The 16,826-nt window shown below is 47.4% G+C and overlaps 1 protein-coding gene across 2 annotated transcripts; it reads left to right on the top strand.

Moving 5' to 3' along the window:
* Nucleotides 1-433: 433 nt before the first annotated feature.
* On the top strand, nt 434-16,788 carry kdm5c (lysine (K)-specific demethylase 5C). Of its 2 annotated transcripts, XM_027012192.2 has the most exons (28): nt 434-1,024; nt 3,040-3,203; nt 3,501-3,578; nt 3,788-3,910; nt 4,240-4,410; nt 4,769-4,903; nt 6,696-6,752; nt 7,727-7,847; nt 7,981-8,225; nt 8,604-8,762; nt 8,997-9,116; nt 9,267-9,425; nt 9,733-9,914; nt 10,167-10,329; nt 10,446-10,565; nt 10,808-11,002; nt 11,284-11,465; nt 11,554-11,678; nt 11,800-12,032; nt 12,348-12,733; nt 12,850-12,988; nt 13,292-13,471; nt 13,741-13,863; nt 14,027-14,770; nt 14,990-15,038; nt 15,210-15,409; nt 15,547-15,705; nt 15,830-16,788. In XM_027012192.2, exons 2-28 carry the CDS (start codon nt 3,057-3,059, stop codon nt 15,836-15,838), a joined length of 4,704 nt encoding a protein of 1,567 aa, XP_026867993.2. In that variant the 5' UTR covers nt 434-1,024; nt 3,040-3,056; the 3' UTR covers nt 15,839-16,788. The 2 variants fall into 2 exon arrangements, with proteins under 2 accessions (XP_026867993.2, XP_026867994.2); XM_027012193.2 differs by lacking the exon at nt 6,696-6,752.
* Nucleotides 16,789-16,826: the final 38 nt, after the last annotated feature.

Here is a 16,826-nt window from a genome sequence, read left to right as displayed (position 1 = left end):
TCTCGTTTGTTTATTAATACATGTTATTTTGCGGAATTACATTGTAATTATACGACGGATAAGATGTCAAATTTACAAACAATTGCCAAATAATATGCCAAACAATTACATACTTAGTAGACATATCCTTAGTGTTTTGCATACGAAGAATTATGTATGATAATAATGTGAATTGTGTGAGTTCCGCTTTAACAGAAAGTATATCAATAGAAATCGCTACATGCTAGAGGATACAATGATCACAAATAATCCCAGTTCCCAAATTGGCATTTTTATTAATATAAACCTTCAGCCACCAGGCGTCGCTGCGCATTTTCTATTCACTGACCATTTGCGCAAATTGTAGGTGCTGGGACTACTTTTGAAAGAGGTTGTGAATCCTTGTTAGTATCATTCCGCGTCACGTCCGTGAATTTACCTGCAATAACTTGGTTAACTTAACCTACGTATCATTCGGCGTCGATAACTGCGCATTGTGTTCTTTTCATACATTTCTGCACAGGTTTATGTTTGGCAGAAAAGCAACACCTATGGTGCTTTTATCTATTATTAAATAAGGGTTAAAGGACTATTTACTCCTATCCAGTAAAACCTTTCCCCTGAGGGTTGTGCGTAGGTTGTGATGAAAACCAAAATGGCGTTTAGCTTAGACAGGATGAACGGTGGATAGCTAACGAAGAAAACTGGTAACAACCACATCTCTTGGTGCTTGTTTATGAATCAGGTCAAACAACGAAAGTGCCAATTTGGTGAGACTTTTAGAACTAAGGGGGAAAAAGAAGTTTCTCACCGAATATTCTCTTCGGTCACCCAACCACCGAGACTCGGAGCGCTGGGATGGGCTGAAAGCGGAGGCCGTAGATGTGCAGCCACCCAGAGAGTGACCCAGTGCTGAACAATAGACCCTGTGATCATCCAAGACATTGACACGGCCCGGACGATTTTTCAGTAAAACTGGGTTAATTTTCACTCCGAAGCAACACCAGAACGTATTTGAAGAAGTGCACAGACGAAGTGCTGGAATGTAAGATCATGTGGCCATTAAACGTAACAACCTAACCTTAAGTTTGTTTATTAGCTAGCTAGCTAGCTACCTTATTAATCTAATATTTTTGCCATACTTGCTCTATCGCAACAAGCACTGGCTTTGCAAGACGTCTGTCTTGATTTAGCTCACGGTTTAGTTTCTGATAAACGTGGCATAGTGTGTTGGGAGTTCCGTGCAATTAGAGAAAACTCGTTAAATGGCTGCCTATCATGCCTTGTCAGGTCTGTTTTATGTTCGGATGTTCTCAACTGAGTGTCCATGCTGGCTATTACCAGCCCTAGCTAACCAGCAAAAGAGTTACAGCAGACCTGGTTAGGTTAGCTAACGACGGAGCTAAGTTTAAGAATTCTGCGGTTAGCTAGCTGTTAGTTATCTTTACAACATGTGCATTTTTGGTTCTTGTGGTTTTGGTTATATTCGTTCTTCAGAGGAGTTAGCCAGCCACTGTGTTTTGTGCTTGGTGTGCTTGACAGTGTTGTAGCTGCATGTGATGTTAGTTTGCGTTGATGTCCTGCTGATACTCGTATCTTATCTCTAATTAACGAGCTCTGCCGGCTTAATTGACTAGTTAGCTAGGACATGTCACGAAGCCATTAAAGCAGGACTGTCTGCCCTGGCTAGCTAACGTGAGATTTGCTATAACGCTAACGAGCTAGTTTGACCTACTCTGAAGGAGCTAAAGTGAGCAGCAACTAACTGTTAGTTCGTTAGATGGCTAGCGGATAGCTAAGTGTTTCCAAACTGTAATCCAGATGGTAGGTAGTTAGCTAGGTTAACAAAAATGCCAGAGTTTCATGTAGTGAGTTTCTGAATATTGAGAGAGCGTGTACATGTTCAATGCTGGTGTAGCAAACGTTTGCTAGTTAGCGATAGCTAGGATATGTGCTAGACTAGCTAAGATATGCTAACGTAAACTAACATCGGAGCTCGTTTTATACAGCTGGCAAGGGATGCATAACTTAGCTAAGGACTTTAGCTAGTATCGTTATTACGTGCGTCTAAACAAGTCGGCGTTGTCTTTTCCGGATATAAAGTGGGCTAAATGTGAGAAATTCCCCCTTTTATGAACTACTGTCTAGTTTGAGTATCATACTCCTAGCTAACGGCTAGATAGAAACATTACGCAGTTGTTTCATAGTTCGTAGCTAGTTTGTGTAGCTAACTTGGCTACACGGTTTTACTCCCCGACTGCCTGTGTTTACATTGTTTTCAACTCATTTAGCTTGCTAGCTAGCTCGTATCCGTGATCATATTTTTGTCCATGAAAAACGGATCTCGTTAAGTGTCTTGTAGCATATTCTTTTCAGAGTGAACAATTTAAAGGCCAAAAAGGTTACTCTCCTTTCTGATTTGGATATTAATGGGGTGCGTAAGAATATGTGCGGTTTAATAGCAAATGGGGAAAACCCCGGATCACTCCGATACTGTATTCCGTCCTTGTGGAGAGTCGATGCATAGTAGCGGATTGTGTCTAATTCACAAGTGTTCCGTTGTTTTCATTTTTAACATCAGGGGTTGAGCCTTGGAAATCTAGTAGGTGGTGATTTGATTTGTGTGTAGACCAGACACTTCCTCAGGAAGTGGTGCCAGCATGTTCATAATTACCTTTGACGTTGTATTGGGCTTGTTTGATATTGATACTCTGTACACAGACTGACCTTTTTTTTTTACTCATTGAGCACGATGCTAAGTCACTAACATACCAGCATCAACAGTCTTACACATTTAACATATCAAATACTAATCGTTTTGTTTAATTTAAATGATCATACTCTACAACTGGAAAAATTTATTTGACATTCTTTATAAGTGGTTGTGCTGAGCAAAATGTTATTTTCATGTTTTTATTCACAGTAGTGTGCAATACAAGCTTTGTTATAAATTTGGCTCAAGCATATTTAACTATTCTACATTGTTGTAGATTGAGGCACTGGTACCTTAATTAAAGAAGCTGATACACATCTTAATTGGGGTTCCTTTAACTCTTTCAGAAATTTTAGTTAGGGCGATGGAGGGAGGAGATGAGTTTGTGCCGCCTCCGGAATGTCCAGTGTTTGAGCCGTCATGGGAGGAGTTTGAAGATGCGCTCGGTTACATCGCCAAGATCCGCCCAATCGCAGAGAAGTCTGGAATATGCAAGATTCGGCCTCCACCAGTAAGTTTCAATTTCTGGATGTCTTGGTATAATTTCTGCTGACAGAAGTTATTTGACCAATAATGTATTTGGTAGGGGTGCTTGAAAAACTTTTGTCATGCTCACACAAGTCATTTAGGGTCAAAGTTGGTTTATTTGACACAGACTGCTCACCCTTCACCCAGATAACAGCAGTTATGTAATTCTTCAGGATTCCATCATTACCTTGTTATTTATAAACTGTTATCAATGTTGGACATCAAGTCCAAAAAGACATTAGCCTGAATTGGCATTTAATTGTCTTATTTTCCTTCACAGGACTGGCAGCCTCCCTTTGCTGTGGAGGTGGACAATTTCCATTTCACACCCCGTATACAGAGACTTAATGAACTAGAGGTGTGTGCACCAGCCACATAAATCCACATTCATTTTTCACTGTGTACTGATGGTAATTGTCACCTCCATTCAGGACCGTTCTTTTTTTAAACGTACACCTTTACTGACTTATTGGTTTGTAACTTCTGAATTTTTACTACTTGGCATATGAGCGGTATCAGAATTGTCATTATGAGTGCAAGCTATGATCTTTTCTTCTGCGTTGTCAGGCTGAGACGAGAGTGAAGCTGAATTATCTAGACCGAATTGCCAAGTTTTGGGAGATCCAGGGGTCCTCCCTCAAAATACCCAACATAGAGAGACACATTCTAGACCTGTACAGCTTGGCCAAGGTACTGTTGTTTTAATTTATATAACAGTGAACTAAAGAGTGAAATTAATATAATAGATGGCAGAATGCATCGCAGTCCAGTTGTATACATGGTTTATCCTGCCTTGGTATTTTGGTTATCTCCATGCAATTATTAACTAATTATTCTATTTTGTACATTAGCTTTGAGAATAGATACAACTCACCATACATATTTAGTATGATGTTCATATAGGTCAGTGGCTTTTTGCTTTAAAAGCACTGTAAAAATAAAGATAGTGACAGCGCATCATGTGACGGGCTCCTCCAATAGCTCCTGCTATCCTGAGCTGTAGTTTAATGGTGTTGCAGATCGTCACCGAAGAGGGGGGCTTTGAGGCAGTAAGCAAGGAGAGGAGATGGGCGCGCGTAGCTCAGAAGCTCGGCTACCCACCAGGCAAAAACATCGGCTCCCTCCTGAGGTCACACTATGAGAGGATTGTGTACCCCTTCGAGATGTTCCAGTCTGGTGCCAGCCTGCCGGTGTGTGTGTGTGTGTGTGTGTGTGTGTGTGTGTGTGTGTGTGTGTTTCCATTTCCCTCACACTTCAAAGATTTTTGTCCTCTAGTGCTTGAAAGCCTAAATGTTTTAATAGGCTACACAGCAAAACTGAATGTCCGCTGTGGAGCATCTTGTTTATATGGTACCTAAATTCCTTTTTAAAACCCTATTTTATTATACTTATGTAATGTTATTGAGCACAAGGCAATGCTTGACAGTGGACAGATTTGTTTATTTTGGAAACACTCAATTGTGACAGTAGTGATATATTTAGGCTGGATATGCTAAACTGGGCTATCTTCTTTTTTTATTTGATGTGTTTGTGTAAACCTGTTTGCAGCCATGTAAACCCAGGCCATATGAGAGTGATGATGTGGATAAGGAGTACAAGCCCCATTCAATTCCCCTGCGTCAGTCGGTCCAGCCTTCTAAGATGAGTAGTTATGGGCGGCGAGCCAATCGCCTGCAACCTGAGGTGAGTGGCATCTGCGGTAGGCCAGTCAAAAGCTGTTAATGGCTGTTATTTATGCATATTTTGGTATCTGTCAGATATGGGACACAGCATTGCCTCAAGCACTGGTTCGGAGACTCTAAAGCCGGTTTACTATAGAGAAAGTTTTAGAGCACGAGTTGCCAACTTTCTTCGGGCTAAGGTACCTCAAATGCAAGATGTTAATAAATACTAAGGAGTGGCTATTTGTAAAAGACCCTGTGGTCTGCTCAAAGTTCTAGGAAGGGGAGATCTCGAAAAGTCAAGCCTGCAAGCTCCTTGAACAACCAAAAAACAAATAACCACCTTGTATGCTCATAATATTGTGAATCAGTTGTCGTTCGTACAATTGACATTAATAAAACCTGCTTAACTACATTTTCAAACCAATCATTCGGTCAATTGTCTTATTTTGTAGACCTATACGTTGTGTATTTCTGAAATATATGCTGTTAGGATTATAAAAACTTTGTGAATATCAATCTTTCTAGTAGAAAAACACATTCTCCCTAACCTTCTGAATCCAGTATAAACAAATAGAATCTGTAGAGGCATATTACAACTAATTTCTGTTAAGACTATTTTCACCTTATCTATTTTGCCCTTGGCATGGCATATCAAATAAAATTCCTAGGTTTGTTTGTTGCTGCGCTTCATCTGCTTCATTATGGGCTAGGAACGAACCAGCCTTTTCATCATTAGCTAAAATATAAAGCAAAATGTTTTAAATGCATGTTCAACAGAAACAGGCTATTTAATATCCCAAATGCAATGGCTTCCATCTGAATTTTTGCAGTGTCTGCGCGTCTCTGGGTTTTCTGTGTGCTTCTGGCCAATCAGCACTCGGGGTACATGCCCCAGCATGCTTTGCAGCTTGTGTCACCATGCTTTAAAAGTGCATCTGTGCGCTGTTTCCATTGCTCTCTTTATCCAATTATTACAAACCTGCTGTGTCGTCCCCCAACCCCCCCCCCGCCACCGCAGAAGTACACTTGGAACATTTAAAGATTTTGATGGTTATTTTCCCACCCTCTCTGAAAAACATTTTCATCATGTATTATGTTCATAATTCCATTGGCCTTATCCCAATTAGTTTCATTTTCTCTTCATCTTACTCCTCGCGCACCTTTTCATCTTCAGTCGTTGTCAGTGCTACATTTAATTTATTTTGCAGCCATGTGGCTTTTTTCATTTGCCACCCTGTTTGCTTGAATTGATTCATAATGAACTGTGTATTAAAGACATGCACGTTTTCAGACTGCAGATCCTTTTAGACTTCCTTAATACTTTTAAACAGTAAAGAATTCAGCCGAACGCTAAAGCCAGTAAGGAAAAAAGCCATGTTAGACCGCAAATTAATGCAGAGCAACGTAAATACTAATAATTTAATAAATCTCCAAATCAGTGCACTCACAATAAAATTGCTTGCTGTGATTTTCATAGCACGTTTAGTGTCCACTATATATTAGATTATCATTGCATACCAATTGCCTAAAACATTTATAAATGGACATTCCGAGGCAAGGGTCCTACACCAGTCCTGGAGATCTGTCAAAGCTATGCAGGCTGGAAGTCCAATACAGCCCGAATCGAGCTGTAAATCGAACTGAACCTGTTGTAGGGGTGTTCAGTGTCCAAGGAAAAAAGCCCACATGCACATCTTTTGCAGGTCTATCACTATCCCTCTCTGGATCCATTCCCCCCCCCCTTCTTCTTGGTTGCCCCCATCTTTGCCACTGGAGTCCATTTTTGTTATGGTTGTTGTCTCCCCATGCAGAGTCCAGAGGATCCGACCCACCACCCTCTTACCACTGGCTCTCAACACATCTCCTCGGTACTGCCTCTCGCCCGTGCGCGCTCTCTCTCTCTCCTCTCTCTCTCCTCTCTCTCTCTCTCTCTCTCTCTCTCTCTCTGCATTTTCCCTCTTCCTTATCACCTTATTTATACTCACATTAACACCTTCACACTCTTCCCCCCCCCCCACCAGTGTGCAGTCTCTCACACCCTCCTCTTCCTCCTCTGCTCAACATCACCACCACCCCCACGCATCGCTAATGTCTGCTGTGAATAAGCTGGACTAACTCTTCTTCCCCGCCCTCGCGTCCTGCCTCCTCGCTGTGCATCCATTTCCATCACCCTAACCGCGTTCCGCATCAAAAATCCTCCCTATACTCATCTTGCTGTATTACAATGCTGGCTTGCTTGGGACCCCGTTGGCGCCGCCTCCTGCGTCGTCAAACCCCCCATCCCCACCACCCCCCGCGCGACGGGGGCCGACTGCTACCACCGTTGCTGCTGCTGTGTGAGGGCCATAACGTTCTTGCTCCCCAGCTTGGCTGCTGCTCTTCCTGCGTGCGCGCTCTCTGAATGTGTTCCTGCCAGGGAATGCTTCACACCAGAAGGCTGGTCGTGCAATGCTTCTGTGTTCTCTACAAATGCTAACATAGAATATCCCATCCAGGGTTTCATTGCTTATCTGAGCCCCGAGCAGACTCAGGATTAGAGTGTAGGATGTCATCGACCTCCATATCGCTAATGTTAGCAAAAGGGAGATACGTTTGTGAAGAGGTGGGTTTAGCATGGCTGGGTTTTTGGGCTTATTTTTGGGTCAAGGGGAAAACCTCGCAGAGCGCTGGCTTAATCAACGCCCCTCATGTGGTATTGATTGCGTGTCCCAGCTATCAATGCCAAGTTCAGCATCAAGCTCAGAGATAGCAGTAGTTAGCACACACGGTCAAGCTTCTCTAAGCGCCAGGGCATGCCCGTATGGGAGTCCCTGTGCTCATTGTTTTGACGTATGCGTTTCAGCCGGAGCCCACCGAGGAGGACATAGAGAAGAACCCCGAGCTGAAGAAATTGCAGATCTACGGCGCTGGACCCAAGATGATGGGACTAGGCCTGGTCCCACGAGACAAGGCCAGGAAGAAAGGTATCTGCTTTATCTGTTTGGCACGCATGTAAATGTTATTACACAGTCGGTGGGATGTCTTCCATCTGTGAAACTCAACCTAGGCCTTAGTAAAACAAAGTAGTCAGTCAACACTGTTCTGTTTGCCTCTCAGATGAACTCCCTCAGACTGTAATAGTTAGAGAGAGCAGTGCTGCTAGCAACATTAAAGAAGAGGCGGGAGAGATGCAGGTCACGAGGCTGGACGGAGACCTCCAGCCTCCACCCCTGAACCTGGTCGTGAAGGATGAGGTGAAGATGAAGGAAGAGGATGAGGGCAGTACAGACGACCCCGGGAAAGACGAACCCTGCACCAAGATGACCATGAGGCTCCGACGCAACCTCAGCAATCCTCAGTTTGTGAGTGTGTGTCTGTGTGTGTGTGTGTGTGTGAATAAAGTACGTTTAGCAATTTTTGCAGATGAACTGAAGTAAATGGAATGTTGCTATAACATCAGCAAATGAGCTGGAATAAGTTGAGCTTAATGCAAACTTCTGCTAAACTAGCAAAGCGATAACACGTGCTGTGTGGGATGATTAAGAAGCCTAAACTCTTTACGTTTTTAAATCTTTACTGCTCAAGCATCTTGTCTCTGGTTTAAGCCCAACCGTCACAACTTTTAAGTTCATTCATGCTGTAGTAGCACCTAACAGTCCAGATGGCGACCAATTTGAAATGGACCTTACAGCTCGGTGTCCTGCGCATTTACACTATAAGCCAGGAGTCTGTGTTCCCAGGTGGACTCGTTTGTCTGCCGAATGTGTGGCCGGGGGGACGATGACGAGAAGCTGCTCCTGTGTGATGGCTGTGATGACAATTACCACACTTTCTGCCTCCTGCCCCCCCTCACAGACCCTCCCAAGGGCAACTGGCGCTGCCCAAAATGTGTGGCTGAGGTAAGAGAAGCCAGAGACACGGCAGCAAAACATTCAGATAGATAATGGATGACAGTTAAGTGGAGTTCAAGAAACCATGGCAGCTGTGGTAGTCTGTGCGTGAAAAGCTGCTGTTTTATGTTGCATTCAAATTTGTCAGCCCAGTCCATGTGCCAGAATGTCCGATTTCAAGGTTTGCTGCATTTCTGTTTTGTCTGTTTAGATATGACTAATTTGTGCTGTTTGTATTAACAGGAATGCAAAAAGCCCGCCGAAGCGTTTGGTTTCGAGCAGGCCACTCGGGAATACACATTACAGAGTTTTGGTGAAATGGCGGACACGTTTAAGGCTGACTACTTCAACATGCCTGTACATGTACGTTCTTTTAAAAGTTTGTCTACTTTTTTTTTTTTAATGAACGTGTTAATGCACAAAAGAGGCACCAGCACAGCAGGACCAGGATAAAAAGTTAAAATCCCACTGCGCTCAATAATTAGTTCAGTACTGTTTGTGGATGGTTTTTAGATGGTTCCTACAGAGCTGGTCGAGAAGGAGTTCTGGCGGTTGGTTAGCAGCATTGAGGAGGATGTAACGGTAGAATACGGAGCTGACATTCACTCAAAAGAGTTTGGGAGCGGCTTCCCTGTCAAAAATGGCAAAAGACATTTGTCGGAGGAAGATGAGGTTAGCATTTGCTCTTCCCTCTCTAAGACACATAGCTCATCTTCCCCCATCCCCCCCCCCCCCCCCGAGTAATCTTTCTCTCTCCCATCTTTTGTTCTTGCATTCTCCCTCTTGGTTTTGGTACCTATTTTAGTCCCCATTTGCCTCTAGAAATGAGGGGGGGGGGTTGGTTGTTTTGTTTTTTTGTTTTTGTTTTTTTTTTACCCCTAAATATTAAAACGCGAGGCCTCATCCTGTTTCCATTTGCACTCAAGTGAAATAACAGCAAACTTAAAGCTCGGTTTGACCATGTGCCCTGCTGTTCCAGGAGTATGCCCGCAGCGGCTGGAACCTGAACGTCATGCCAGTGTTGGATCAGTCAGTATTGTGCCACATCAATGCGGATATCTCAGGCATGAAGGTGCCATGGTTGTATGTGGGCATGGTCTTCTCTGCTTTCTGCTGGCACATCGAGGATCACTGGAGTTACTCCATCAACTACTTGCACTGGTAGCGACACCTCACCAACCTCAGTGTGGCTTCTGCATCCTGTTCCATCTGTATATGTCCCCTCATATGTAATGAGTTATTAATCCCACGGCGTTAGTGGACAGTAAACATGTATAAGGCTACATTTGCTTTTCCTTTTCGACCAAGAGGAGTTTGAAAACCCCTGCATTCAGCACATTTAATAGCGTCTTGTAGAAGCACAGTAAGCAGGAAGTGCCGCAGGTGATTGCAGTAACGTGTTCCGTCACCCAGGGGGGAGCCCAAGACGTGGTACGGCGTCCCAGCCGTAGCAGCAGAGAAGTTGGAGGAAGTGATGAAGAAGCTCACTCCAGAGCTCTTCGAGTTCCAGCCAGACCTGCTCCATCAGCTCGTCACAATCATGAACCCCAATATCCTCATGGCCCACGGAGTGCCAGTCAGTAACACGTCCTCAGCACGTGCCTTCACAGAGTCCTGCATTTTACCAGAGCGATAAAGCGGACCACCAGTTGTCAGAGCTCTGTTCCTAATTGGGGTCTGTGTGATTGACAGGTTGTGCGTACCAATCAGTGTGCAGGAGAGTTTGTCATCACTTTCCCTCGAGCATATCACAGCGGCTTCAATCAGGGATACAACTTTGCCGAAGCCGTCAACTTCTGCACCGCAGACTGGGTGAGTACAGAATTCCCAGAAGCGTGACTGCTATCCAGACGGAACTGGACAATATTGCTCAGTTTCATACTTTTGCCATGTCCACAAAGAACTTATCTACACTGTGTTTGTCTTTTGCAACCACTTGATGCGAGTTGCAAAGGGTTCTTAACTGTGGTCGAAGGTTTCCCTTATTTTTGGTCACGTCTGGGGTCTGTAGACGTGGCCAAGTGAGCTTGGCGTCTTTCTCTCACCCCCGTTAGCTGCCCATGGGCCGCTCATGCATCGAGCACTACCGCCGACTCCGCCGCTACTGCGTCTTCTCGCACGAGGAGCTCACCTGCAAGATGGCCGCCTGCCCGGAGAAGCTGGACCTGAACCTGGCGGCTGCCACGCATCGCGAGATGTTCATCATCGTGCAGGAGGAGCGGAAGCTCCGCAAGGCCCTGCTGGAGAAGGTGAGGTGCTGACACGCAGGAACGACAGGACACAGCTATCATCTTGAAACAAATCAGACGCACTGGGGGATTACTTAACAATGAGTCCGAGAGGTTGGAGTAGGTATTTACAAGTTGGGGTTAAAGGGCAAGTGGGGAAGGCTGAAACGTGACCCAGTTCACTGCCTTGGGGCCGCTGGGTGGGGCGTGGCGGTAAGCTCCTCGTCACTGCGCCTGACCCCGAGGGCGCGTGCGTGTGTGTGTGCGTGCGTGTGTGTGTGTGCACGCGCGCATGCTCTCAGGGCATAACCGAGGCTGAACGGGAGGCGTTCGAGCTGCTGCCCGATGACGAGCGCCAGTGTGACAAGTGCAAGACCACATGCTTCCTCTCGGCGCTGGCCTGCACCAACTGCACTGAGCGCCTCGTCTGCCTCTACCACACGCAGGACCTCTGCTCCTGCTCCACAGACAAACTCTACCTCAGGTACGCTGCCTCTCCCTGGGCACCGGGCCTCACGCGTGGGGTGACAGCAGTTTGACCGCGCGTCTCATCTGTGGTGCCTTCCCCTCAGGTATCGCTACACTCTGGACGAGCTGTTGGCCATGCTGCACAGGCTGAAGGTTCGGGCCGAGTCTTTCGACTCTTGGGCCAACAGAGTGAAGGAGGCCCTCGAGCAGGAGGAGGGCAACAGAATAGGTTAGAATGGCAGCGCCGTTGAGCAACCATCCCAAATCACGTTTTGACCGCAACTGTCCTCTGCGGATTTTGAGCGGAATATTCACTTCGACGTTTTTCCTGTTTTGCTTCCTTCATCCAGGCATTAAAGACTTGGAGGCGCTGAAGGAGGAGGCAGCCGAGCGGAAGTTTCCGGACAACGAGTTGCTGCAGCGCCTCTCGGCCGTGCTGGCCGACATCGAGCGGTGCCGGAGCAGGAGCGCCGAGCTGCTCGGCGGCACACCTAGTGAACGGCCCAGCCTGCAGGAGCTGCGCACGCTGGTGGACACCATGCTCAACCTGCCCTGCGTGATGGAGCAGCTGGAGGAGGTGCAGGTGAGCACGTGCTGATGGAGCGCTCCACCCAAGCCCAGCTGTCCTGCCACCTTTTACTTCCACTCTTAATCTCAAAACAGGCTCCACACAAATGTTGCACCAATCGATCTTGTGCCTTATATTTGGGACCTGGGACTAGGGGTTTGAGATTGGGGGGGGGGGTTCCCGTCTCGCTTCTCCCATCTTTAATCACGAATTCAGAAAGCATGTTTTTTTTGGGTTTTTTTGACTAGATGGCAGATTTTAAGTTATTCCTGTACTCAAAAAACAACCACAAAAATAGTCAATAATGCCTCTTCCCCACCCGGTCTTCAGGCTGTGCTCCAGAAGGTGGAGGAGTTCGACTCGCGTGCCCAGGCCTTGGTGAGCAGCGGTGGGGCCGAGTGGAAGCAGCCATCTCCCGGCCCGTCGGCAGCCCACGTCCAGGCCCTGCTGGAGGAGGGTGCGCTGCTGCCCGTGGCAGCCCCGGCATGCGAGCTGCTGGCGGGGCTCCAGGAGCAGGGCCGCTGGCTGGGGCAGGTGCGGCACACCCTGAGGCCCGCGGGCGGTGAGGTGACGCTGGCCGTGCTGCGCAGCCTTATGGAGGCCGGCTGCAACGTGCCGCAGAGCGTGAGCGTGGAGACTGCCATGGGCGAGCTGCAGGAGCTGCTCACCATCGCCGAGCGCTGGGAGGAGAAGGCCCAGATCTGCCTGGAGCACAGGTGAACCAAGCCCCGGGCAGAAGATCCTGGTGCCTCCCCTCTGCTTTGGACTGTTAATGACCTTACGCTATCGCTCGCTCTCTCACCCTCTCTTCACTCTTCCTCTGTCGGAGCAGACAGAAGCATCCTCTCTCCACTTTGGAGGCCATCGTGAACGAGGCCCAGCTCATCCCCGTGCAGCTGCCCAACATCCAATCACTGCAGGCGTGTCTGACCCGGGCCCGGGCCTGGGTCACGGACCTGGAGGAGATCCAGGCAAGAGCTGCTCCTCACCACCCACTACCACTAAGGACACACACATAACTTTAACTCCTACAGGTTACTGGCTGAGATCAACCAGAACTTCTGCATCTCTAGCTTTTTTTAGCTACTATAGAACATACACAAGGCAGTCGTTAAATAAAAGCAGCAGGTTTGCAGCCAATCTTGTTTGGGGGACACTTCTCTTTCGGAAATTATTTCTTCATAAATTCTTCAGGAGTCTTGCGCTCTCTCTCGTTCTCCCTTCCTCTCCCTCCCTCCCTCCCTCTGCTCCGGCTGTGCACCGGCACGGAGCAGAACGGCGAGCACTACCCGTGCCTGGATGATCTGGAGGGCCTGGTGGCCATCGGCCGTGACCTGCCCGTGCGCATGGAGGAGCTGCGGCAGCTGGAGCTGCAGGTGGCCAGTGCCCACTCCTGGAGGGACAAGGCCAGCAAGACCTTCCTGAAGAAGAGCAGCCAGCACAGCCTGCTTGAGGTGAGGGGCACTGGCTGGGCAGGGCATGGGGCGGGGCGGCTGCAGGACGGAGCGTGCGTGAGAAACGGAGGAGGAGCAGGACCACTGTGTGTCTGACACGACTAGACCTTAGAAAATCACCATGAATGGTATTCTTGGCTTCATGTGGAATCTCAGGGAAAAGGTTTTTTAGCAAGAAAAAAAAAAAAATAGTGCAGTCGTGATTTTATTTACGTCAATTAAAAATACTTGGTCTCGCCCTTTTCCCTCCGTCCCTCCCGCCTATCTAGGTCTTGTGTCCATGTGTGGAGAAGAGTAAGAAAAGGGAGGAAGACCTTCTGAGCTCAGAAGCAGACTCTGATGTCAATGTGCTGGGCCTCACTGCTCAGGACCTCCGAGACCCAGGAGCCATTGTGAGTCTGAGCACACACCTGAGACAAGACCGCGGTATTTTAAGCGTCATGTCTATGCTTGCATCTGTGCCTTGCCAGGTTTGCTTAAAGGCCTGCTGTACTGCATCGTGGTTCTTTTCTGTCAGGAACCGTTAATATTTTGCATTCGTTGTATGTTGACCAGGTAATGGCATTCAAAGAGGGTGAGCGGCAGGAGAAAGAGGCCCTCCTACGTCTGCAGCAGCTCAACCTGGCCAAACCGGACCTGGATAACACCCCCAGGGAGCAGAGGTGGAGCGACTCGGCCAACCCGGACACACCCCTCCCCTCGGACCTCTCGCCGCAGCAGAACGGTGGCTCCTCCCCTTCCCCCACATCCAGCCAGCCGGTGTGCGTTTGCGGCGGCGTGCCCCGCCCTTTGCTCTATCGCTGCCAGCTGTGCAAAGACTTGTTCCATGGAGGCTGCGTGCCTTTCCCCTCTGTGTTAAGCCCTGTTAACTTGCCCATCGCCAACCCCCTCTGCTGGTGGGACTGGGACACGTGCTTCCTGTGCCTGCGGTGCCAGCGCTCCCGTCGCCCACGGTTAGAGACCATCCTGGCCCTGCTGGTGGCCCTGCAGAGGCTGCCTGTGCGGCTGCCCGAGGGCGAGGCCCTGCAATGCCTCACCGAGAGGGCCATCAACTGGCAGGGCCAAGCCAAACAGGTGCTGGACACCCCCGAACTGCAGGGGGCGCTGCAGAGGCTGCAGGAACTGAAAGAAATGCAGACCAGGGATGAAAATGAGGAGCACAAAGAGGAGAATAAAGGGAACAGGGAGGACGTGATCGTGCTGTCGGACTCGGACGAGCAGGAGGACGCCGTGATCGATCTGACGGAGGATGGAGAGACTCAGAAGAAGGACAGAGAGAATACTCCTAATGGACTCCAGGTGAGGGAAGGGCTGGTGGAAATGGAAACATCACCCATATTTTGAGAGAAATTCATTCCCTGTCAGCAGTGACGGCCAGCATCCAGTACTGGCAAATGATGTGCAAACTGTTGTTACCATTTCTACCTTGTGTGTGGTTTTTTTTTTTTACTTGACGCATCTAAGCAAAATTTTCATTTTGTTCACATGATAACCTATAAACTCCTTTTCCTTGTGCAGTCCGGCCTTGAAAATGGCATTAAAAAGCCTGAAATTCCCAGTGTTACAGGTTGGTACTCTTTAGACCACATTTTGTTCACCAGTATGGTTAACTGTTCCTCAATGTTTTCAGTCTCTTATCTGATTTCAAATCCCTAAGCCTTTCATCAACCTTCAAGCCTTATGCCACAATCTTAGATCTTGTTTTGTGCTATTCCCCCCCCCCCCCTCTTGATAAAAGGGGTGGAGTCTCTGGTGGCATTGATCCCACGTCTTAAAGGGCCAGTAATCGAGCTGGTCCCCTCGACAAGAGCGCAGTTAGAGGAACTGCTACTAGAGGGCGACCTGCTGGAGGTCACGCTCGACCAGACGCACACCATCTACCGACTCCTGCAAGCGGCGTCACCTCCACCCCGCCATTCCCTAAACACACTCATACAGGTGATGGGGAGGGCAAAATCATGGGTTTCCAGAAATTGTGTGGAAGTGCTGTAATTTTATTTTTAAATAATCTCCTCACTCCTCAATGGCTGGGTAGGCAGATTATAAGACTATAAGAACTGTCTCCCTCCTGTCAGATGGAGCTGCAGGAACAGAAGCGCTCAGGTCGTGCCGGCAAGATGAAAGACTCCAAAAGGAAGAGGAAGACACAGAAAGCTGAAGGGGGAACCTCAGAGGCTTCAGATTCCAAGAAAACGAGACCCGTTAACCACACACCTGTACAGACGCCCCAAGAGGTACTCTGAACACACCTCGGTGGCGCCCTCTTTTTGCAAAATCCTCAGTTAGTATGAAAAGCTATGTGCGCCTGCCGGTTGTCAGTTTTTGATCTCTTTCCCCATTCCCTCCTCACCTCTGCAGATCTTGTGATGAATTGTGATGGGAAACTATGGCGTGGATAATAGTCCCACGGAGTAACTGCTCAGAAAGGCTCTCTGGGCCAAAGAACTAGAGATTACACACACCAACTGAGCTTTCACACACACTGTCCATGCTTCTGTTCCTTTTGTGAACACTCCCTCCATCTCGCTCTGCTGTCAACTTTGTCAATCCCTCCTCGTTTATCTCTGACTGTCATCGCCTCTGTCCCGCTGATGCGCATCTGTCCCTTTCGGCCACACCCATCTCGTCTGCTTTAGCATATTAATGGGCTGGCTGTACTAAACAGCACTAACCCCCACCCCCGGCAAACACCAACTTACTTATCCTGCATAATGTGACAGTGTCTAGCCACACACACACACACACACACAAACAAACACAGGTTTGGTGGCGTCGGATGTACAAAGAGGAGTGTGGCACGGCTGCCATAACAGTACTTGTATTTTTTATGTATTGAGTCTCGTGTTTTGTTGAGGCTGTCAAGGGAGACACAATTTTTGAATAAACTAATAGAACATTTTAGGAAGTGTGGGGCATGGGGGGAGGGCTGGGAATATAAAACAAAAGGAAAAAAACAAAAAAAATGCATTGTTTTGGTGCTACTTTCCCAAAATAGGTCACTGCATATAATACCCCTTCTCTTCTGTATCTGTTGACTCTTAATTTTAAATCACAAGATTCTTTTACTTTTCTCTGACGCTTTTATGTTCTGCTGTCTCTCTTCGCTCACCTTTCTTTCCTGAGTCCAAGGAACTGTACAAACACCTCACTGTAACTCACTTTATCTGCATTTTTATTTGTCTTGGGTTCTAATAATTATTATATTATTATTGATATTGCATACAAGCAATTGTTGTGAGTTTGTGTATAAACATTTTTCATTTCAATGTTGCCTTTTCTTTTTCACTCTTGTTAGAGAATAAAGGTTTAGAATTGTTTTAGGAGTCTGCGGAGGCATGGTCTTCCTCTGAACTGT

This window comes from Electrophorus electricus, chromosome 18, assembly GCF_013358815.1.
Source record: "Electrophorus electricus isolate fEleEle1 chromosome 18, fEleEle1.pri, whole genome shotgun sequence".
Lineage (NCBI taxonomy): Eukaryota > Metazoa > Chordata > Actinopteri > Gymnotiformes > Gymnotidae > Electrophorus > Electrophorus electricus.
This window is presented reverse-complemented; position numbering and strand designations above follow the sequence as displayed.

Coding starts and splice junctions, on each gene's coding strand:
- kdm5c (XM_027012192.2), top strand. CDS start 3,057: ATGGAGGGAGGAGATGAGTTTGTGCCGCCTCCGGAATGTCCAGTGTTT. Junction 11,466..11,553: donor ACAGACAAACTCTACCTCAG/GTACGCTGCCTC, acceptor CCTTCCCCTCAG/GTATCGCTACACTCTGGACG. Junction 15,039..15,209: donor TGAAATTCCCAGTGTTACAG/GTTGGTACTCTT, acceptor TCTTGATAAAAG/GGGTGGAGTCTCTGGTGGCA.